General features: G+C 35.8%; 1 protein-coding gene across 3 annotated transcripts in view; it reads left to right on the top strand.

The window, feature by feature from the left end:
- The window catches only part of ARFIP1 (ARF interacting protein 1), a 136512-nt gene that overhangs the window by 47756 nt on the left and 65142 nt on the right, over window positions 1-23614 (top strand). Inside the window, exons 1-4 of one of the 3 annotated variants that reach the window (XM_074229124.1) lie at window positions 2084-2161; window positions 7147-7548; window positions 9475-9570; window positions 11526-11638. In XM_074229124.1, the coding sequence (XP_074085225.1) occupies window positions 7488-7548; window positions 9475-9570; window positions 11526-11638 (270 nt within the window). In that variant the 5' untranslated portion in view covers window positions 2084-2161; window positions 7147-7487. Of the gene's footprint in view, window positions 1-2052; window positions 2162-7146; window positions 7549-9474; window positions 9571-11525; window positions 11639-23614 lie in introns of those variants that run through there. The other 2 variants (XM_074229125.1, XM_074229123.1) reach the window with 2 other exon arrangements.

Raw genomic sequence — 23614 nt, 5'->3', positions numbered from 1 at the left:
GCTTGCTTCCTTCATGCCTCGATCTCTGATGAGGGCATGTCATGCTTTGGTGGTCCTGGGCCAGGGTCTCTCAGACTGCACAATCACTTCCAGAGTTGTTCAGAGAAACTTTGAGAGTGTCCCTATATCACTTCTTCTGAGCCTCTATGAGCACTTGCCTTGGATGTTCTCCAAAATAAGGAAAACGTTTTATACAACATAGTAAACATAAGAAAGGAAAGGGAAGGGAATACACATTTGTACAGTAGCTCATGGACCAGGCCTTGGGCTAACCCTTTTTACAAATATCACCTCATTTGACCCTCACAAAGCCCTGAAGGTTGATGCTATTATGACCCCCATTTTACAATGAAGGAGAAGAGGCAAATAGAAGTAAAGTTAACTGCCCAGAATCACACAAGTAAGGCTAAATTTGAACTCAGGTTTTTCTGGCTGCAGACATAACACTCTTTCTGCTACTCACCTAGCTGCCTCAACTTTGAAACAAAAAACTCAAGGATACTCCTAAATACAGTGGCTGTTCTGTTCCAGAAAACCAGTGATCTCTCTCTCCTGAGAGACAGACGATCAATTTAGGTTTCAAAATTGAGAAATATCTTTTTTTGAACCTGACCATTGTGGGAATTTGTTGTACATATTTGTTAGAAATCTTTCATTTTTCTTTTCAGTTTTTTTCTTCTTTAGTGGGAGACACTTAAGAAATAAAATAGATTTTTGCTCATTTAAAAAATATTTATTGGGACGGCTAGGTGGCGCAGTGGATAAAGCACTGGCCCTGGAGTCAGGAGTACCTGGGTTCAAATCTGGTCTCCGACACTTAATAATTATCTCGCTGTGTGGCCTTGGGCAAGCTACTTAACCCCATTCACCTTGCCAAAAAAACCTATATATTTTTTTTTAAGTGGTCAATGTTTGATCTAAAAATGTATGAAGCATAGGCTGAGCAAACTTTTAATAAATAGCTGTTGAATAAATGAATACTGCACTTCTTTGCCTTTCATGGTGTTCCTTCAAATTTGAAGATCTGCTTACAATTTTAATATCACCAATTTAATTTACTTAACGATCTTGATCCTTTTTGTCCTCTTCTCCTGTTTCTAAGAAAAACTAATCAGGAAAATTGATTAGAAAGAAGTTAGACTTGTTTTAGACATAATGCCTGTAATTTCCTATTAGGGTCTAGACACATGGGTTAGTTTCAGTAACTTATAATTAACTGATATGCCTTATTTTAGATCAGTATATAAATTAGTGAGAAAATGTACATTTAGACCAGTGTTAAAGAAGAGGGCATTGTATTTGTTGACAATGTTTTGATTCCTCATTATTTTAGACTGTAAGTCAGAAAGTGTTTATCTGAGTTCTGAAGTGAACTTTGTTTAGAATATATATTTCCCCAGCAACATCTGCACATGTGGAGAGTGATGATGAGCATATAGGTTGCCTTCATCTTTTCATTGGCAGTATGCAGACTTGGCTAATATTTTGTCCAATATTTTTGTATTCAATGTGAAACAAAAGGAAATACCCAATCTAATTTACTGTCAGGATTTCATTAGGGGAATATATAGATAGATAGATAGATAGATAGATAGATAGATAGATAGATAGATATAGATATATATATATATCATCTCAAGAGAGTATTTTGTGGGGTTTTAATTTTTAATTTGACCCTTCTTAAACATTAGTTAGGAAATAATTTCTCTTTGTCTAGCATAATTTCACTTTTTTGCCATTTGCCTGAAATTGGGATAGTATAAATTTGAAAATACATTTTTTAATGTCACTATGCCATTTAGTTAAACAAATAAGGAAAGTATTCATTCTCTGAAGCCTATGGTACCTTTGAAAGCCTTTCTTACATTTTGTTGCTTATGCATCACATTAGAACGCTATGACACCATAAACAGATTCCAGACAGCAGAGAGAGAGAGAGAGAGAGAGAGAGAGACTAGTTTAAGATATGATTAAGATAATACAACCATGCCTAAGCATTATGTATTGTGGGATTTTTACATGGATTCTCCCTTTTATTTAAACACTACTAAGGATTTGAAGCGTTCATTACCAGCTGGACTCGGTCTATCAGAAACCCAAATTACATCTCATGGCTTTGACAGCACCAAAGAAGGAGTCATTGAAGCAGGACCATTTCAAGGTAAGAGCTCCTCTTGCCCTTTTCTTTATTTTAAAAACTTTCAATAAATAACTCCCTTATATTTTTTAATGTCTCAAATGCTTATAACTATTAACAATCCAGGATTAAGTAATCATTATTGTAATACTAAGATTATCAAAATAGTATTTAATAATATTCTTCATGTAAACAATTCAGTGTTCACAACATAGTTTCTTTGGCCATATGTTTTCATAGAAGTTTAAAAATTAGTTTTATTATCTTGTATTAAGAGTATCATTATTGTAATAAAACATCAACACTAAATTTTTTTTCCCAAAGACTAAGGGAGTGTTAAGGTTCTAGTTTTTTGTTGCAGAAATAGAGAGAGGGAGTGAACCTATGATTTCACTGCTATGAAAGGCTAGCAGGTGAAGAAACTCTCTCAACCAATGTAGGTTGGCACCTTCTGAGCAACCTAATAGTGCTAGAGAGTTGTCTGGGGCACAAAACACTGTCAGTTTGATTTGATCTAGATTTCCTAACTGATTAAGGGTACAAATATTCACTCAAATGCACCATTGTATTGAGAGAAGGGGCAAGGAGAGAAGGATAAAAGGCTATTTTAATATTATATCCATGTAGTCAATAAAGATTTTTCTTAACACTTGTTGAATTTTCCAAATACTTAAATTTGTTGCAACAGTTTAGAGCACAATTGTGGAATTGAGTTTTTTTCCAGAAGTCTATTAATGGTATTGGATTTAATAACATGAAACATTTAAGGATCTCTGATTTTGTAGGTATATCCTTCCTGATGTAAATCACACACCCTTATTTAACTTGAGAGATAGCCTTTACGAATTGCCCTAGTGAACCTCTACTGATTTGGCTAGAATGATCATCTCGTGGATAGTCAGACATCCAACCACCAGGTGTTCCTAAGTGTGTGCTCTGTTAGCAAACACTGAACACTGTGCCAGCTGCTGCTAATAGGAGGATGAGAATGAAATAATTCCTGCAACATAAGAGCTGACATCCGATGGAGTATTCTGGCCTTTCATTCTTTTTAAAAATTGTTTTCTATAAGTAAAGTTTTTGTGTTTTTATAATCCTCATACTTATCACTTTAATCAAATGAAATTATGAAATATTTCATTATAGTGGATTCTGCCACTTTTAGAATAAACTTTTATAATATTATCCAATTCAGTGTTGAATATAAAATGGCATCACCTTCCTTTATTCCATACTGTTCAAAAAAAATTAGTTCTTAATATGCCATTTTATAGAACTATGGAGGAAAAAAAAATTGTGAATGTGCAACTGGTAGTGTTAACCTTTGTCTCCTTTACCTAAAGAAGCTGCATTTTTGAGGGTTTTTGACCAAAAAAATTAGAAATGAAAAATAATTTATTGTTTTCTGTTAGCATTTGCAATGAAACAATTTAACTGCCACATGTTGGTTGCATGTCTTTTTTTTTTTTTGGTCAAGCAATGAGATTAAGTGACTTACCCAAGGTTAAACAATAATTATCAAGTGTCTGAGGCCCTCAGGCCCTCCTACCTCTAGTGCCAATACTCTATCCACTGTCCCAACTACCTGTCCCACATGTCTCCTTTTTTTTTTAAAGTGGAGCAGTGTGCAATAATGCCTATAAATAAAAAATCTGGTCATCATTTTTTTTTACTTCGAAACAACTTGGCTATTTTAAGCTTAAATAAAAACTATAAAAACAATAAAAATTTTATTGGATTTTGAAAAAGTACTTTGATATTTTTTAAACAAAAAATGAATGTACTACAAAAATATATCAAAAGAAAAGCAATCATTCTATAATTAAAATATTTGAAATTTATCTTGTGATATTTAATTTTTATATCTACATTTAAGGATGGAGAAGTTGGCATAGGACCAAAGAATATCCATGGTGGTAACTATAGGATTTGAAACTAGGACTTGTGGGAAAATGATAGAACAGTTAAGTCATTAATCTTTAGCAATAGTAGCTGGATGGCTTTATAACTGACTTAAGGGAGATGATGATTTGTCATTAGGGTCACATGGGCAAGCTGTTTTCTACAAAAGACAAAACTGAGAAGAAATTGAACTACAATTGAAACGGAAATTTTCACAGTTTCATGATAAGAGAGTGTCAGTGAGGAAACATTTATTAGGGCCCTTCTAGATGCCACACACTGTGGTAAGCCCTGGAATGGGGATACAAGGCAATGTAATAGTAGTCCCTGCTGTGAAGGAGTTCACAGTGAAATGAAGAGACAACATCAAACAACTGCTCAGACACGCTCTACCTTAGAGGGGATAAACTAGAAATAATCAGCAGAGCAAGCACACTAGAATCAGCCCAGGCTTCAGGCTACAAAGGCAGGCTGTGGAATTTAGAGAAGGTAACTCTTTCCAAGTACAATTCTGATAGTTAAAAACTCTACAAGTCCCTTAGAACTATGCTGTGGAAGTCTTAACTTGAGAATATTCCTAGAAGTTAGATTCCTTATTTGCAAGTGTTCAAGGTAAAAATGAAATTGATTCTGTTCTTGGCTATTTAACTGGAGGTTGAACTGCTTGCTCTAAAGCCATTTAGCCCATAAGTGCATGTGACCTCATGTTTAGCCTAGTCATTCTCCATGGTCCTGGATTGTTGTGTGCATTCTATTATGTTTGATTTTGATGGGTGGTTGAATATTTCAGAGTTGTTGCAGTGTTAGTGACAGGGAAAGGCCGGAGAGGCTGCTCTGTTACAGGGGCATTACATTAGGGAGTGACTATGCTGTTTGTTAACAGAAAGATTACTATTTTTGTGAATATTTTCTTAAACAGAACTAATAAAGCATTGTTACTATAGAAATTCAAGAAACATGGAAATTAGCTATTTTTTAAAGATATAATAAGATTTAACCTAATTTAAGTGATGTCTTTTCTTGAGGTGGCATTTAAACTAGATTATTTATCCTTCTATTCCAAGATTTCCATGAATAACTTTTATTTTTTTAGTATTGTATCTTAATGAAAAGAGCAGTAAACCCAGGGCTTGTGATTCTATTACTGCCCATAGTAGCTTTGCTTTGAACCCATTAGACTTTCAGGACCTCTATTCCTTATCAAATATTGATAAGACTTGTTGGTCTGGTTTATCTCAGAGGTCCCCTCAACCTTAAATGTTTTCAAATGCTTATGGGGAAAGCACAGTTTAATGGAGTGCCTGACTTAGGCACATATTTTTAAATAGTTTTGCTGAATTTGTTGAAATTGAAATTTCAATCGAATTGGCAGATCCATCCAAATGTAAATTTCTCAGTTTCACCATTATCTTGTTGGAAAATTAAAAAAAAAAATTGATTCAGTAGATCAAAATGCAATCTTAAAAGTTTCAACAAGGTATCACTTATGTATATATAAAATGACATAAGTTTCCTTAACAGATGAAAGAAGTTTCCTAAAGTGTAAAATGTGAAGGTTGGATTCACGTGCTTTTTTAGGTCTTTTCCAGCTGAAATCCCATAATCTATCACAGCCTTTATGGATGCCCTACAGCCACATTTCCCTTTCTTGCCTTCAGACTTAAAAAAGCACTCTTCTCACAATAATCCTGTGAAAGAAGGAATGAGGCATTTGATAGGTGAAGAATCTAAAACCCCAGGAGGTTATGTGACAGTCACATAAGCAGCAAGCTTCAGAGGTTTGATTCTAATACTAGTTCTTGTGCCAGGGTGCCAAGTGGAACTTTCAGTTAAGACCACATGTTTAATAGCAGATATTTCTGTAGGGCTTGTATTGCTCTGCTGCACACTGTTCTAAGCACTGCAAATTTATTATTTCATTTTGATCCTTAAAATAATAATGGAAGAGAGATGCTGTTATTATCCCCATTTTACAGATGAGAAAACTGAGGTTAAAAAAAAAGATGTTAAGTGACATGCCCAAGCATCACAAAGCTAGTTAGTGTCTGAGGCTGGATTTGAACCCAGGTCTTCTGAATCCAGACCAGGCACTCTATCCACTGTGACACCTACCTACTCTCAGTATACATTGAATAGGATGAAATTGTTTCCTATAAAAGCAGTGGGAAGGTATACTTCATGTCTATGTTTGCTGACTATCAAGGAAGATTTCTTTGCATAGGTTTTAATGTTTGATAACATATTAACATTTTCAGAGTGTCTGTGATTATTAATATTCCATGAGATACAAAACAATAAAATGAGGATGACAAAGGTATTTGCTACAGAATTTGAAGGGAAGGATACCCTGTAAGATGGTGAAGATCTCTGATTTGGTGATGACTTAGACTTATAGCATCAAGTCTTAGAATACAAAGGTCCATCATCACTCAGAAGAATCCACTGGGACCAATCAAATAAACAAAGAATCATGAATTCCTGGTTGGGAACTTGAAGCATGTAGTCAAACCTGGTGGGTGGTATGTTGTAAGACGACCGTCCCAGTCACCCACCAGTCTCCATATACACAAGGCAGGGATAGTTTGTTCACAATCAGAATCTATAGTATAATTAATTTTGTAGCTATTTTTGTCTTTAAAGATACTTCTATTTCTTTATAATTTTAAAAACAGGTGATTGGTTTCTTTTTTTGGACTAGATCAGTGATTTTATTTGCAAAGTAAAATCCCTTTGAGGAAGGCCTAAGAATATAAAATTGGTAACTGTAACTTAGAGACTTAAAGAGACCTGAAGTGCTGAGATCTTAAAGGACTTACACTCAGTCAGATTGCATTTGATTCAGGTTTTCAGGTTTCCTTTTTTTTTTCATGTGTGTGTGTGTGTGAGTGTGTGTGTACGTGTACGTATATATACGTATACACACATATGTATGTGTTCATTCAAAACTGAAATCCAGGATTTTCATATCTGTAAACATATATGTATATATGAATTTTAATTTGAGTCCTTAGTAAACCACTAAGGGCTAATGATCTAAAGATTTAGAGTTAATTCTAATAATAGAAAAACCAACTTTAAAATAATTTCATGTTGCCCTGATATCCTAGAAGCAGAAGGCAAAATAGAAATGGAGAGAATCCACCGATCCCCCCGAGAAAGAGATTCCCAAAAAACCAACCCCTAGGAATATTATAGCCAAGTTCCAGAACTCCCAAGTCAAAGAGAAAATATTACAAGCAGCCAGAAGGACACAATTCAAATATCGTGGAGCTGCAGTCAGGATCACACAGGACTTAGCAGCAACTACATTAAAAGCTCGTAGGGCTTGGAATATAATATACCGGAAGGCAAAAGAGCTTGGAATGCAACCGAGAATCAACTACCCAGCAAGGCTGAATGTCCTCTTCCAGGGAAAAAAGATGGATTGAGTGAACCAGGGGAATTTCAAATGTTCCTGTTGGAATGGCCAGAGATGAACAGAAGGTTTGATCTTCAAATACAGGACTTAGGTGAAGCATAGAGATTGGAGGAGAAGGGGAAAATATGAGGGACTTAATGATGATGAACTGCATGTATTCCTGTATAGAAAAATGACATTTGGGGCGGCTAGGTGGCGCAGTGGATAAAGCACTGGCCCTGGAGTCAGGAGTACCTGGGTTCAAATCCGGTCTCAGACACTTAATAATTACCTAGCTGTGTGGCCTTGGGCAAGCCACTTAACCCTATTTGCCTTGAAAAAACCTAAAAAAAGAAAGAAAAAAAAGAAAAATGACACTGATAATACTCATGAACCTTCTCACTTAATAGAGCAAGTAGAAGGAGTATTTATAGTTGAAGCACAGGAGAAAGCTGAATTTGAAGATAAAATATGGTATAAAAATGGAGTCAGTAGAAAAAAAGGGAAATGTAATGGGAGAAAGAAAAAAGGAGAGGGGGGAATAGGCCAAGATATTTCCTATAATAAGATTTTTCTTTATCACAATGAACTATTGCAATGATATGGAAGGGGGGGAAGGCAAGGGGGTATGAGGGAATCTTTGCTCTCATCAGAGGTGGCTAGGAGAGGAACCAGCATATATACTCAATGGGGTATAGACATCTGGAGTAAGAAGGAGGCGGGGAGCAGGGGGAAGGGGTGGATGTGAGTGATGGAGGAGAGGATGGACCATGGCAGGAGAGTGGTCAGATATAACACATTTTCTCTTTTACTTCTTGCAAGGGGCTGGGATTGAATGACTTGTCCGGGACCATAGGGCCAGGTGGATGCTGGGCCTAAGGGGTGGTATGGGGGCTCGGGGCCTCTTGGCCCCAGGACCAGGGATCTGTCTGCTGCGCCACTCAGTTACCCTACAGCAGAGTCAGAGTGAAAGGAGAGAGAAAATATAGTACATAGTAGTGGAGAAATACAAAAGGAGGGAGTTGCAATTAGCAATGGCAATGGTGGAAAAATATGGAAGTAACTTTTGTGATGGACTTATAAAAAATGTGACCCACCCACGACAGAGTTGTTGTTGGAACAAAGACTCAAGCACATTTTTTATTACTGTTATTTTGGGGGGGGGGGGGTGCAGGGCAAATGGGGCTGGGTGGCCTGCCTGGGGCTGCATAGTAGGGTGATCATTGGGTGTCTGAGGCCGGATTTGGACCCGGGTGCTCCTGGCTCCAGGGCCAATGCTCTGTCCACCACCAGCCACCCCTACTATTATTACTATTTTATTTGGGGTTTTTTTTCTCTTTTTGGTTTTTGCAGGGCAGTGGGGTTCGGGTGGCTTGCATGTCACACAGCTGAGTGATTATTGGGTGGACGGGGCCGGATATGGGCTTGGGTGCTCCTGGCTCCAGGGCTGGTGCTCCATCCATTGCACCACCTGGCCATACCTACAATTATTACTATTTTTTTATTTTAATTTTTTTCTCTCCCCTTTACTTTATCGCTCAAGCGAGTCTATATTTGGGGGGGGTATTTTGTTTACTCTTAAACAAGAGTATTTTATTAATGTATAAAAAACCATTATTTGTACAAAATGAGAATAAATAAACATTAAATTAGAAAAAAATAAAATAAAATGATTTCATGTGCTATCCAAATAAAAATGACTGTCCAGTGGGAACAATTGTTGAATTATAGAAGCAATTATGAAAAACAACTATACCCCCTTATATGTTATACACAAACATGCATATGTGTATGTGTGTATGTGTATAACATTGAAATTTGTCCAGAAGTTTAAAGAAAAAGTTTGTGGAAGTTCAGTCCAATAGTTCTCCGGTTAATGGACTCTTAGCTCTTCATCTTTTCATTTTCATTTTTAGCATATCCTAAAGAAGGAAACTCATCATCAAAAACAAATAATATTTAATAAATTGAAAACCTACAGTGTATGTTAAGAGAAGAAAAATGAATTTTCACAGTTCAATGTATATGCCCTTTTCAGGTTCCCCAGCACCACCTATGTCTTCTATTATATCTCCTAGCAATGCTGCAGCTAGCAGACTGGCTGAACAAGGAAGGGATTTAATTGGTCCTGCAGGTATTTTCAGCATTGATTGTATAAGGCCCTTTTGCCACTGCTGAAGCTACACTAATTCCCTCCAATTTATAATCATTTATCTTGTCTTATGAGGTCTGTGTGATTCCTGCTTTGTTTTGATGGCTGCCACTTTTAACACTTAGGAAGTAATTTGTGCTTTCTGTACTCCTAGCACATCTTTCTGTCTTTTCTAGGATGAGCTAATAAACCTGATATTTTACCTTGTTTTAAGGTAAAATATTTGTGGTGTTGTATAGTTTATAGCCTCCTTGCTTATTTCTGAAAAACTAAGGTGTATCCAATTATCCCTAAACTCTAAGCTTTATGGCTTTATCCTGCTTTTCTAGCTAAACCATTGATTGCATCTTTTATTGTTGGGTAATTTTATAGTAGAACGGAAGGTGGTGGCTTTACTTAGTTTCTGTTCGCAGTTACCTTTGTAGGCTGGGTTATAATGTACCTATCTGATGACAGTAAATGAGGTAAGGAAAGAGAAAATCAACTTCAAAAAATTGTAGGCATATTTAAGTGAATGTTTTATGGCCTTATCTGCTGTGAATGATATTTTTATGTAAGGCATATGTAGTGTTCCCTTAATATTTTGAAATGAAAAATAGTAAAAGGAGTTATGTCTGAATATAAGATCACATGGAGCAAGTTAAATGTTTGTGGGTACTTCATTTTTCTTTTAAAAAACCCTTTGGGTGGCTAGGTGGCACAGTGGATAGAGCACTGGCCCTAGAGTCAGGAGTACCCGAGTTCAAATCCTGCCTCAGACACTTAATAATTACCTAGCTGTGTGGCCTTGGGCAAGCCACTTAACCCCATGGCCTTGCAAAAACCTAAAAAAAAAAAAAACCCTTTGGCAAGGTGTTTTGTTTATAGGAATCATAAATCATAATTCAGTCAAGATCCGGGAAAACTCTCAAAGACTATCCAGTCCAAATCCTGTATTTTACAGCAGTGTGTAAGAGGCACCACTTGGGTCTCAGACTCTGACTGCAGAACCAGAACTTATTTTCCCTTGATTAGACTGATTAGATAAATTCCTTTTTTTTTAAAAAAAAAAAAAAAAGACCATTCCAGACACTCATTTCAAGTATTTGGTAACTGGCAGATTTTGTTTTTAGAGCTAAAGCAGTAGTCTTTCTTTACATTGCTTTGTTTATAAAATTCCTTCATTTTAAATTTTTTTGTGTGAGAATACTTGGTTAAAGAGTGACTAAGTAATTCATACAGAATCCCAAGGTCCAGTTCCCATTTTTTTAATGTGTTATTTACTATTAATTGTCCATCCCTCCTCAGTTACAGGTGTTTGATTAGATAAATTTCAATTACAGCATTTCTTGAGAAAAACAAGGAATTTTAGTGACTAGTTAAATATCACAGATTCTTCTAATTTAAGGCTATAAAGGGACATTAGAAATAAAATAGGCCAATCATCTCTTATCAGAAAGATGAGGAAATAGATTCAAGATATTAAATGACCTGTCCAGGATAATTTAGTATTACAGAACTAGTTGATAGATTCAGTGCTGATATTTGTTTCTTGATATTAAATGATTATTCTTTCATTTCCTCAGTATGCTAAAGTTTACAAACACTGGAGTGTGTGTTTGAGGGTTAAATTGGAGGGGAGGACTATTTAGTATGTTAGATGTAAGATAGTGAGGCTATGAAGTTTTTCCAGTTTATTTATTCTTTTTCCAACCAAAGTATAAAATTTGCAGCAGAATCTTCTTGGAATGCTTTCTGGCATTTCTAAGCTGCTCTTATATATAGGAAGAATAGGAGTTAACTTCTTCTAGTCAGTGGGAAGTTTCCATAGATTTCAACAAGTTTTAGACCTTTACTTTGAAGAAATTTATTTTCTCATATTTAAGTAATTTAATTAAAACTGCATCAGTGTTGGATTTTTCCTTTTTTATGTTTACATATATTTTTCTATTATATAGGTGGCCAGAGAATACAGCAAAAAAGTGGACCAGTTATTTTAGCAGATGAAACAAAAAATCCTGCAATGGAGAAACTAGAGCTTGTAAGAAAATGGAGCCTAAACACCTATAAGGTTTGTAAATTTTGTCACAGAATTGCATTGTATTTTTCCATAACAATTTGAATAACTGTAAAACTTGTCTATAACTCTTTTCAGCATAATGGATAAAATTAACCCAAACTGAGTCAGCTTCAGCAGTGTTCAGGTCCAGTAGTGGAAAGGAGGGTAGGCATAGAGTAAAGACTTACTCCGTAAGTGCTGTCACTTATAATATCAACGTGTTATGGCATATGTTATCTCATAATGCAGGACACCGTACCCAGTCTCATTGCCCATGTGAAGGCCCTTTCTTGGTACTTGACAAGGATGCCCAGGCCTGCAGGGCCCTGCTCACTCCCAGTGCATGCAGGACTCTTCTCACTCCCAGTGCATGCAGAACTGTAGCTTCTGCCTGAATAATCTGCAGTTCTCAGCATTGGAAGTCTTTAGATTTACAGACTTCTTGTTTTGCAAAGTTCATTTTGTAAAGCAGACTGTTTAGAATATAGAACTTAGATGTGTATATATATTCTCTTCCACCCCCAGTAGAATGTACTACAAACTACTTGAGAGTAGGAATTTTGGGGGTTTGGGATTGGGCAGGTAGATTATTGTATCATTAGCACCTGGCATAAAAATATGTTTTTAAATAAATAATCGTTGATTGGTTTGTGAAAAACTTAAAGCCATTCTGAGTTCTGAGTCAGAAAACTCTGACATCTGACTACGAGAATAATGGAGTAGGGGGCTCATGGACTGGTCTCTAGGGGCTCAGTAACTCTTATATGGCAGTGTGGGACATTGGGGTGGGGGGAGCCTCTGTCCAAGCCAATAATGTAGGAGAGCAAAGGAACTTGGAATAGGTATTTCTGTGTCTGGGTTAGAGGATTTAGGGTCAAGATGGTCATTCTCAAGCATTTGTGAATTGAAAATTGCATAGATGTATATGATATATACATATGTGTGTGTGTGTGTGTGTGTGTGTGTGTGTGTGTGTATAGTTATACATGTGTCTGCCAGTGCATGGGTACACACTTATAGTTTTATATGGGGCATTTTGTCTTACTTAAGTTTGTTTTACTGAAAAATAATCTTAATAATGCCAGAATATGCAGCATATATGCTATATAGACACCGTGCTATTTTAGGGTAAAATTTCAAGGTAGTCTAGCTGTTACTCCCTCGAAATGTACTTCCTCCTTTTATTAGTACTCCTAAAATATGAATCTCAACTTCTTTCTAAGTCTCTTTCCTTTGTGGCAATGAGAGACAGAGATTTTAAAGATTCTAATATTTCAGTCATCCTTAGTCATTAATAATTTAAGGCAATGAGTTAAGAGAAGTTAAACTAATTTCATGGTTCTGGAGAATATAATCATAATTTAATCTTAATATTTGTTTTTTACTCCTTTTTTCTAGAAAGTAAGTAGAAAAGTATACTTTCTTGATGGGAAACAGATTTTGTTCACTTTGATTCCTTTTATATCTAGTCTGACACTTAGTATTTGGTAAGGATGTTCCTTAGAACAGTACCAGTTTCAGCCTTAGTGACTTAAAATCTCTCAGAGTGAGTCTTCCTTCTTCTGAATCTAAATCCATAATCATATGGTGTACCATGTGATATTGGTTGTTTGTCTATTTCATTATACTTTAGCAATGTGTCTCTGAAGTCTTTCAGTAGAACTCTCATTAAGAACCCCACCAAGCTGTCCCAATAAAGAGAGCCCCAAGATATATCAGGGAAGGAGTTGAGAAGGTAACATGTTTCTCTCCAAATACTAGACTATTTTCTTAATTTTTCTAGGTGACTATCTTTATTTTCCATGCTAAGCCTTTTTCTATAGTATCTCTCAAATTGAACTCTTTTGTGCCCTGACATGTAGACCAACTAACTTTTGCAATGTTTTCATAGGCCTCTTAAAAACATTTATATCTTGGGATTTTTAAAGTAAGATTTGTCATTTCACCCATAATCAAAATTGAATTTACATGAATTGTTTCTTAACAGATTTCTTAGGAAAAATCCTTATTCTATTATTTAAAAAATAAAACCCTCAAATTTAAGGCTAAAAGTTACATCCTATTCCTTTAAGACCTGAATGATGCCTTTTACTAGATGTGTATATAGTAGTTTTCTATGATTTTGTAATATTTTGCAATGTCAAAATTGTAATATTTTAAATTTTCTACAATGGATAATATTTCTTTGGCATCTCTTTACTGTGTAGACTGTTACTTATTCTCCATCTTTTAAAGTGCTCTAGCTCTTATCTGTGAGGGATTGGGGAGTTAGATTTTAATTTTGAGAGCAGCTGGGTAGTGCAGTGAACAGAGCACTGGCCCTAGAGTCAGGAGAACCTGAGTTCAAATTCAGCCTCAGACACATAATATTTACCTAGCTGTGTGACCTTAGGCAAGTAGTGCCTAACCCCATTGCCTTGCAAAAAAAAAAAAAGATTCTAATTCAATTGTGCAGCATCTTTTTACTTTTATGCTATCCTTTCTTATAAACAATTGTCTAACTACTTGTCAGGCCTTGCTTCTTTGCCTATGAAACTACCATAGTCTTGTTGGTGGGAGACTTTTTAAATTTGTTTTCTATTTCTTACTGCTTCTCATTTGTTTTTAAACTAAGTTATTGGACAGTTGATATAAGAGAGGACTCTTTGTTGGGGGGAAATTGCTTAGAAACTGATTATTTTGGTGGTAGGGTTTGTATTTTTTATCTACTGTTCCACTCTACAGACTTTGGGAGAATAATTTCTCTCATGTGTTCCCATTGTTGATTTCTGGTAAGCCTTGTCTAAATTTATTTGCATATTAAAGAATATGCCAACAATTGTCTGGTTTATAACTTTGTCAAATCACTTTTGCAAAGTGATACAACTCCTCATAGTAGTATCAATTAAATTGTTGTCTCTAATCATATTTTTGATATCATTCTTTTCTGAATATATCCACTCCCTAATCTATCACAGAATAAGCCATTTCCTATAACAAAGAATCAATTGGATGGGGAGGGATGGAAGACTGTTAAGTAGAACTGAAGAACACAGGATACCTACCCAGCTGATTGTGTTGTAATATCTCCCACTTCACTTCTCCATCGGGGGAAAAAAAGACCTCTTTCTCAGGGTCAAGATTGGTCAATACAGTTACTTAGTTAAGTGTCCACCTGCTTTTCCGTGCTTTCATTTATATCATTTTATTCCTTTTTACACATATTTCTGGTTTGACTTTATTGCACATTAGTTTACACAAATCTTCCCAGGTTTTTCTGAGTTTCTCATATTCACTCCTTCTTACAGAACATTAAAATCTTGTTAAAGTCATGTTTTCCATCAGTGGGTATCTTCTTTGTTTCTTTTACAATCACAAAAAGTCTACTATAAACATTTTGTTTATATGGAATCTGTCTCTTTTTCAACTTCTTAGAGTACATGCCCAGTTAAGTGGGATCTTTGAGTCAAACAATCAGTTATGTCTGACTCTTTTGTGACCCCCATTTGAGAATTTCTTGACAAAGATGTGGAGTGGTTTTCCTTTTTTTTTTCTTCCAGATCAGTTTACAATTGAGGCTGGACTTGAACTCACAAAGATGAGACTTCCTGACTCTGGTCCCAGCACTCTATCCACTGCACCCCTAGCTACCCTATAGAGAAGTTGGGTTGTAGTAGATCAACTTGGCTTTAATATTAATTTCTCAAACTGCTGTTTTTTGCTATGAACATGTGGAAAATAATTATATATGTAACAGTCTTTTGGTCCAGAATAGGAAACCTGGAAGAAATCTACTTATATCATATTAGAAAAATAACCTTGATTTTAGCTATGGGTTTACCAGGTGTTTCCCAAATATTAACTGCCCTAAAAAATCCTTTAGATTCTTTTATCAGTGTTCGCACTGAACACCTCATCTTCTTCATCTTTCCTTTCTCTAAACAGTGTATTCTAAACTTTCAGGTCTGTTTTTTTTTTCACCTTGTCTCATTCATTCATTGGCTGTCCCATTTCACTCCCTGCCCATTTGTTAATATTTTCACATGTCCCTACACTTCTCCACTCTTAGCTCATTTTTTAATATCTGTCTTTTGTACCCAGGTAAGTTTTTCCCTCAGTATCCTTCTTTGTGTAGGTTCTTGATGCTACAGAAAATATTAAATGATATGGACCTACCCACCTACTTTTTAATGAACACTGACTTTCATGACCTACTTGTTCAATATTGATTTTTTCTTAATAATATTTATATACATTTATGTCTTTTTTATATATATTTTTCAAGGCAATGGGCTTAAGTGGCTTGCCCAAGGCCACACGGCTAGGTAATTATTAAATGTCTGAGGTCAGATTTGAACTCAGGTACTCCTGACTCCAAGGCTGGTGCTCTATCCACTGCACCACCTAGCCGCCCCGAAGCATTATTTTAAAGCCAAATTAAAGTCCTATGTAAATGCCAGTTATTGTTGTTGTCTAGTTATTCTTTTCCCCATTACCTCTCAAATTAACTTTTTATAGAAAAACTTGAAAAACTAAATAACATTAATAAGTGGAAACATAGAACCCTAGCGATAAGCTAATGCACCTCTCTTATAGGTAAAAAAACTGATGGTTCTGTTATTTTAACTGTCAGGACATTAAAGTAGAGAGAGAGAGAGACAGACAGACAGACAGACCGACACAAGGAAATAGACTAATGTCCCTGACCTTTGTCACCTTTAAGTTGGAAGTCTGAATTCTTAAGTACATCTGGAAAGTTTCTCTTTTTTTTAAGCCCTCCTTCATGTGGCATGTGACCATATGCTGGGACCCAGGAAATGATGGTGTTGGGAATCCTCTTTTTACTTTATACAGAGATAGATCTTTGCATGGTCTATGTGGACAGGCCACTCAAAATGTTCCCATTTCCAGATCACTTAATTTCTTGTAGATCTTATGAAGATAAGCTTGCCTTATCTATATTTAAAACAACAAATTCCTTAAACTCAGTTAATAATTTGCATCTGATATCCAGATTTCACTTAATGTGTCCCAGAGCCTTAATTTTTCCTTCTTTTTCCTTCTTTCCTCTGTCTCCTAGAAACAAAAGGCATATACTGATTAGACATCCTTCTCACCTCAGAGGGTACAATCTGCCCCTTACCCTTTATTTCTCTGTAATAGTCTACCATAAAGTCATTAGAGAACATTACTGTTACTCTTCCATAACTTCCCAAGCTTCTTCAATGAATCTTGACATTTTTTACCTCTGTATAGAAGACTTCATCTGTTATTAATGTTATTAATTGATTTAGCTTAGAGAGAGAGTCAAATTTCATGTATAAAAGGAAAAAATTCTAGTTGGTTATGCAATGAGCAAAATTAAGAAAACAACTCTTCTTACCTTGAATATCTTTATGTTTTTAATTTTTATTTATTTATTTTAGATTTGTTGGGGGTTTTTTTTGCAAGGCAAATGGGTTGCCCAAGGCCACACAGCTAGGTAATTATTAAGTGTCTGAGGCCAGATTTGAATTCAGGTACTCCTGACTCCAGGGTCGGTACTCTATCCACTGTGCCACCTAGCTGCCCCAAGTTTTTACTTTTTTTAAAGAAAATTTTGAGTTCCAAATTCTTTCCCTCCCTCTTTGGGAAAGCATGTGACATCATGTACAACATTTCCATTTTAGTCATGTCGCAAAAAAATTAATCTTTTAAAACAATTTTTCTCAGGCAAAATGTTAGTATATGAAGCTATTTCCCTTCCTCCCTCCCATATTTACTTTTTATAAAAATAATTATTCTATCTCCCTATTTAAATAACCCAGTCCATTCCTCTGACCTATCATTGTCTATTTTCAGAGTAAATTCCATGGGAAAGTTTACTCTGTATCAGTTTCTGTTATAGAGTAGAGAACTAATCAGTCGATTTGTGAATTAAATGCAGATGGAAAGTTAAATCAACTTGCCATCAGCAGTTTTGGAATATTAATAAGATAGTTCTGCTGTTTACTTGTGTCTTAGAACCTTATAATTGTTTTTTTAATTAGCAATTTTGTTGCAAGAATTAACTCAAAATATTTTTAAAACAAAAACATAAATAACATCCTAAAATCTGAGTTATGATTATATTATTTTAATTCAGATTTTTTGTTTGTGTCAAATTCTCATGCTCCTACACCTGTTGGGAAGCAAGAAATACAAAATGCAACACAAAAGTAATATCATGCAAAATAAATGTCCACATTAACCATGTTTCTGGAGCAGGGGAAAAGTCAAGAAAGAGAAAAAAAATATGCTTCAGTCTGCACTGAGTGCAGCAGTTTTATTTATTTTCATCAGGAGTCCTTTGGAATTATGGTGGGAGAGTTGTGATGATCAATTACTCAGCCTTTCATAGTTGATTCACTTTACAATGTTATTATTATAGTATAAACGGTCTTCTGGTTCTGTTCAGTTTGTATCAGTTCAGATTTCACAGGTTTTTTTCCTGAAACCATCTCCATCATTTCCTATAGGACAGTAATATTCTATCATATTCATATACCATAACTTGTTCAGCCATTCCCCAATTAATGGGCATCCCCTCAATTTCTAATTCTTTGTCACCACAAAAAAGAGCTACTATAAAATATTGTTTAAAAGAATAAATTGTTTAGATAGGTCCTCTCCTTTTCTCTTTGATCTTCTTGGAGTAAGTAAGGGATTTTTGGGTCAAATGGTATTTGTGCAGTTTTATAGCTTTTTGAGCATAGTTCCAATTTGCTTTATTTTTTTTAATTAGGCAATGGGGTTAAGTGACTTCCCCAAGGTCACTTAGCTAGGTAATTATAAGTGTCTGAGACCAAATTTGAACTCAGGTCCTCCTGACTTCAGGCCTGGTGTTCTATCCACTGCGCCACCTAGGTGCCCCCCCAAATTGCTTTTGAAAATGATTGGAGAGGCGGCTAGGTGGCGCAGTGGATAAAGCACCGGCCCTGGAGTCAGGAGTACCTGGGTTCAAATCCGGTCTCAGACACTTAATAATTACCTATCTGTGTGGCCTTGGGCAAGCCACTTAACCCCATTTGCCTTGCAAAAACCTAAAAAAAAAAAGTAATGATTGGAATAGTTGATAGCTCTGCCAACGATGTATAAGTGTGCTTATTTTTCCACATCACTTCTGATATATATTTTCTTTTTCCATCATCTTAGCCAGTCTTTTCAGTGTGAGGTGGTATCTGAGTTCTTTTAGTTTGCATTTCTCTAAGTATTTTTCATGTGACGTCCTCTTGAGAACTCATTGTTCATTTCCTGATCATTTATCAGTCAGGGAAGTATAATTAGTTTGTTGTTGTTCATTTATTCAATCAGGTCTGATTCTTTGTGACCCCAAGGATCATAATGTTCAAGACTCTTCTGTCCTTCACTGTCTCCTGAAGTCTGTCCAAGCTCATGTTCATTGCTTTCAGTTTTTTTTTTTAGGTTTTTGCAAGGCAAATGGGGTTAAGTGGCTTGCCCAAGGCCACACAGCTAGGTAATTATTAAGTGTCTGAGACCGGATTTGAACCCAGGTACTCCTGACTCCAGGGCCGGTGCTTTATCCACTGTGCCACCTAGCTGCCCCATATTCATTGCTTTCATCTCATCCTTTGCTATCCCCTTCTCCTTTTACTTTCAATCTTTTCCGAAGATTCTTCCCATTATATGGCCAAAGTATTTAAGTTTCAACTTAAATATGTCTTTCCAGTGAATAGCCTGAATTAATTTAAGTATTGACTGATTTGATCTTTCTGTCCCAGGGAACTCTCAAAAGTTTTCAATCTTTTCCGAAGATTCTTCCCATTATATGGCCAAAGTATTTAAGTTTCAACTTAAATATGTCTTTCCAGTGAATAGCCTGAATTAATTTAAGTATTGACTGATTTGATCTTTCTGTCCCAGGGAACTCTCAAAAGTTTTCCCCAGCATCAATTCTGCAGCACTCAGCTTTCCTTATTGTCTAATTCTCACATTTATCCATTGTTACTGGAAAAACCATAGCTTTGACTATACAGCCTTTGTTGGAAAGGTGATGTCTGTTTTTTAATATGCTGTTCATATTTAACATAGCTTTCCTTCTAAGGAGCAAGAATCTTTTAGTTTCATGGCTGCAGTTGCTATCTGCAGTGATCTTTGAGTTCAAAAATATAAAATACCATACTGTTTCCATTTCTTTCCCTCTATTTTCCAGGAAGTGATGGGACTAGTTGTCATGATTTTGGTTTTTTTTTATTGTCATGATTTTGGTTTTTTTTATTGTTAAGCTTCAAACAAACTTTTGCACTCTTCTTTTTCACCCCATCAAGAGGATTCTTAATTCTTCTTTGCTTTCTACCATCAGAATGGAATCATCTATATATCTGAGATAGTTGCTTCTTCTCCTGGCAACGTTAATTCCAACTTTCTGTTTGTCCAGTCTGCATGCTGTACTCTACACATAAATAAGTAAGACAATCTACAGCCTTTAGTGTACTCTTTTCCCAATCTTAGACCAATCAGTTATTCTCTGTTAGTTTTAACTTGTTTCTTGACCTGCATACAGGTTCATCAGTAGACAAGTAAGATAATCCTCCCATGTCTTTGAGATCTTGCTACATTTTGTTTTGATCCACACAGTCAAAGACTTCAGTGTAGTCAGTGAAGCAGAAGTAGTGTTTTTCTGGAACTCCTCCCTTGTTTTCTCTGTAATCCAACAAATGTAAATGTTAGGGCAATTAAGTGGCACAGTGAATCTGGGTTCCTTTGACATCTTTCGATTTTTTTTGGAAGAGAGCTCTTGTCTTTTCTGTTCTATTGTATTCTTGTATTTGCATTGCTCATTTAAGAAAACCTTTTTTAAGCTCTCCTTGCTAGTCTTTGGAATTTACTTTCAGTTGGGCATATTTTTCCTTTTTGCTTTCCTTCTACTGTTTGTAAAGCCTCATCAGACAGCCATTTTGCTTTTTAGCTCTTACTGTTTTTGAGATGTTTCTTGTTGCTGCCTTCTGTACAATATCATAAATCCCTGCCCATGGTTCTAAAGGCTCTACCAGATCTAATTCCTTAAATCTAGTCATGTTCATAAAGGATTTTTTTTTAGGTCAGGTTCTGATGGTTTTTCCTACTTTCTTCAATTTAAGTCTAAATTTTGCAATAAGAAGCTCATGATCTGAGCTGCAGTCATGTTATATATAATAAATCTGATTTCAATATCTGGTGTTGTTCACGTGTGGAATCACCTTTTGTGTTGTGTGTTATCTTGACAAACTTAATCTCTGCCTTGTTTCATTTTGTACTCCAAGGCCAAACTTCCCTCTGACAGTTATCTTTTTATTTCCTTCTTTAGCATTCCAAGTGCCTATGATGAATATGGCATTTTTTTATGTGATTTCTAGATGTTATTGGTCTTCATAGAACTGAGCAACTTTGGCCTCTTTGGGATCAGTGATTGGAACATAGATTTATACTGCTCTGGTGTTGAACAGTTTGCCTTGAATTTGGAAAGATATCCTGTCAATTTTGAAATTATATCTCAGTATTGCTATCTTATCCATTTATTGACTTTGAGGGCTGCTCTGTTTCTTCCAAGGACTTCTTTCCCATAGAAGAATATGTAATGATCACCTGTATAAAATTCATCTAGTCCCATTCATTTAAGTTCACTCGCACCCAAGATATCAATGTGAAATCCTTCCATATCCTTCTGACTACACCCACCTTACTTGGGTTCATAGGTCTCACATTCCAGATTCCCATCTCTTACTGATCTTTATAGTACAGACTTTCCTTTTATCACTAAACATCTTGCACTGAGCTTCCTTTTGACTTTGACCTAGCTGTTTCATTCTTTCTGGAACTATTTGTAATTGTTCTCCTCTCTTTGCCTGTATCAATGTTGGACTCTTCTAATCTGAGAAGCTCATCTTCTGACATCATATCTAATATTATTTTAAGACTATCCACAGGATTTTCTTGATAAAGATACTGGAGTGGTTTTCCATTTCCTTCTCTCTTGGATCACCTTTTGTCAACATTCTCCACTATGACTTGTCTTCCTTTGATAATCCTGCATGGCATAGCGTGGTTTAAAACAGAATTATTACTAGAAAACTTATTCATATCAAATTAAAATTCAGCTAGCATTTATTTAATTCTTATCTTGGTTAGAACACTGTATAGGAAGTTAACAAAATTTATATAGTGTAATCCCTGACCTTATGAAATCGGCATTCTAAAAGGAGGGAGATAAGACATAGGCACAATATACAGTAATAAATCCTTAAGTGTATTAGAGAAGTGCGTTTCTAAGATTTAAGGAAAATTATTATAAATATGGGGATCGAGGAGGACTTTATGGAGGAAGAAGCAATTAAGTTGAGATTTTTAGATGGATAGGAATTCAGTAGATAAAGAAATAAAGGTAGGACATTCCTGGTATGGGCTGAATCAGAGTTGATAAAAGTACACAGTAGATTTAAGGGACAGAAAGCAATCTAATTTGTCTACAGAATAGTGTAAATGAATGGGAAATGTGTAAAGGCAAAGAGAGTTAAGTGATTTCCCAGATTTGAATTCTAGTACTGCCTGATTCTTATACTCCATTCAGTGAGTCACCTAGTTGCCCATCATGAGATGAGCATGAATGAGTTTGCCATAAAAAGATAGATTGGAGGGGAGACAGTAGAGGCAGGATGATCTCTTTGGTTATTGAATTAACCTAGGTAAATGGTAATAAGGCAATAAGTGTAAGTGGAGACAAGCGATATTTTAGAAGTAGAATCAACAGGATTTGTTGACTGTCAAGATGTGGAATTTTGAAGAGAAGAGTAAGAATCTAAAATAACATCAAAGTTTTCATGTGAGGTATTTGAAAAGAATAATTAGGTTCAGGAGGGAAAGAAAATAAACTCACTTTTTTGAAGGTGTTGAGTTTGAAGTGTATAGACATCTTAGGGGAGATAACCATTGCACAGTTAAAGGTGCAGGTCAGGATCCCAGAAAGAAAATTAGGACTGTAGGCTTAGCATGGAAGTCATCTGCATATAAATAATCATTAAAGCTCTAGAAATTAGTGATATAGTCAAGGAAAATTGTAGTCAGAAAACAAAAGGGCTTAATACAGAATCATGGAAAGATATTAAGATATTAGAAATAGGACAGGGATCCAGTGAAGAAGCCAGAAGAATCAGAGAGAGAGAAATAGTGAAAAGGAGAATGTTTAGAAGAGAAAGGAGGGATTATTCCATATGTTCCAGAGATCAAGAAGGCTAAGGACCAGAAAAAGCCATTAGATAATGATGATTAGGAGGTCATTGATGACCTTTGAAAGAGTAGATGGCAGAGGAGAAGAAGCCCAATAACAAGAGTTCAAAGAGAGTTGGGGAAAGAAGACAATGAAAGTATTAGATGTCCCACTATGGGGGACATAGGAATCAGAGGGTTGAGAGTATTTTGAGGAGAACAGGGAAATTTGAACATTTTGAAGGCAATGGAAAGAGCCAGGGGACGGGAGGAATTGAGAGATAATGGGGGGAAGGCAGAGAGATCATAAGATTTAGACCATCGAGTCCATTTCTTTGATTTTTACAGAAGAAGAACTGAGGCTCAAAGAGGTTAAGCAACTTTCCCAAGGATACTCAGGTAATAAGTTCCAGAGCTGAGAAGTAAACCTAGATCCTTAGTAAGAGCAACCAAACAGGAAGGAGGTGAACCAAGTGAATTTTCCCAGGAGAGATGGTATCCTGGACTAAAGAGGAGTCAACCATGTCAATCATATCATTATCAGTCATGCATGGATAATTTCTCTCCTTTGGTTCTTTTTCTGTCTGCCTGAAAACATAATCAAGTTTTTCTAGGCCCAGGTGGGAAAAGGCTTTCCCTTGACCTTATTTTATTTACTCATTGAATCTATACAATCACAGAGCTAGAGATGGAATGGACCTCAGAGTCTAATTCTCTCATTCTACAAATGAGAAAACAGAACCAGAGAGGTAAAGGACATACAGGTAGACTGGGATAGAGTCAGAACTG

The sequence above is a fragment of the Macrotis lagotis genome, chromosome 3 (genome assembly GCF_037893015.1).
Source record: "Macrotis lagotis isolate mMagLag1 chromosome 3, bilby.v1.9.chrom.fasta, whole genome shotgun sequence".
Classification (NCBI taxonomy): Eukaryota; Metazoa; Chordata; class Mammalia; order Peramelemorphia; family Peramelidae; genus Macrotis; species Macrotis lagotis.
Note: the sequence above shows the minus strand (reverse complement) of the source record. Positions and strands in the feature narration are given on the sequence as shown.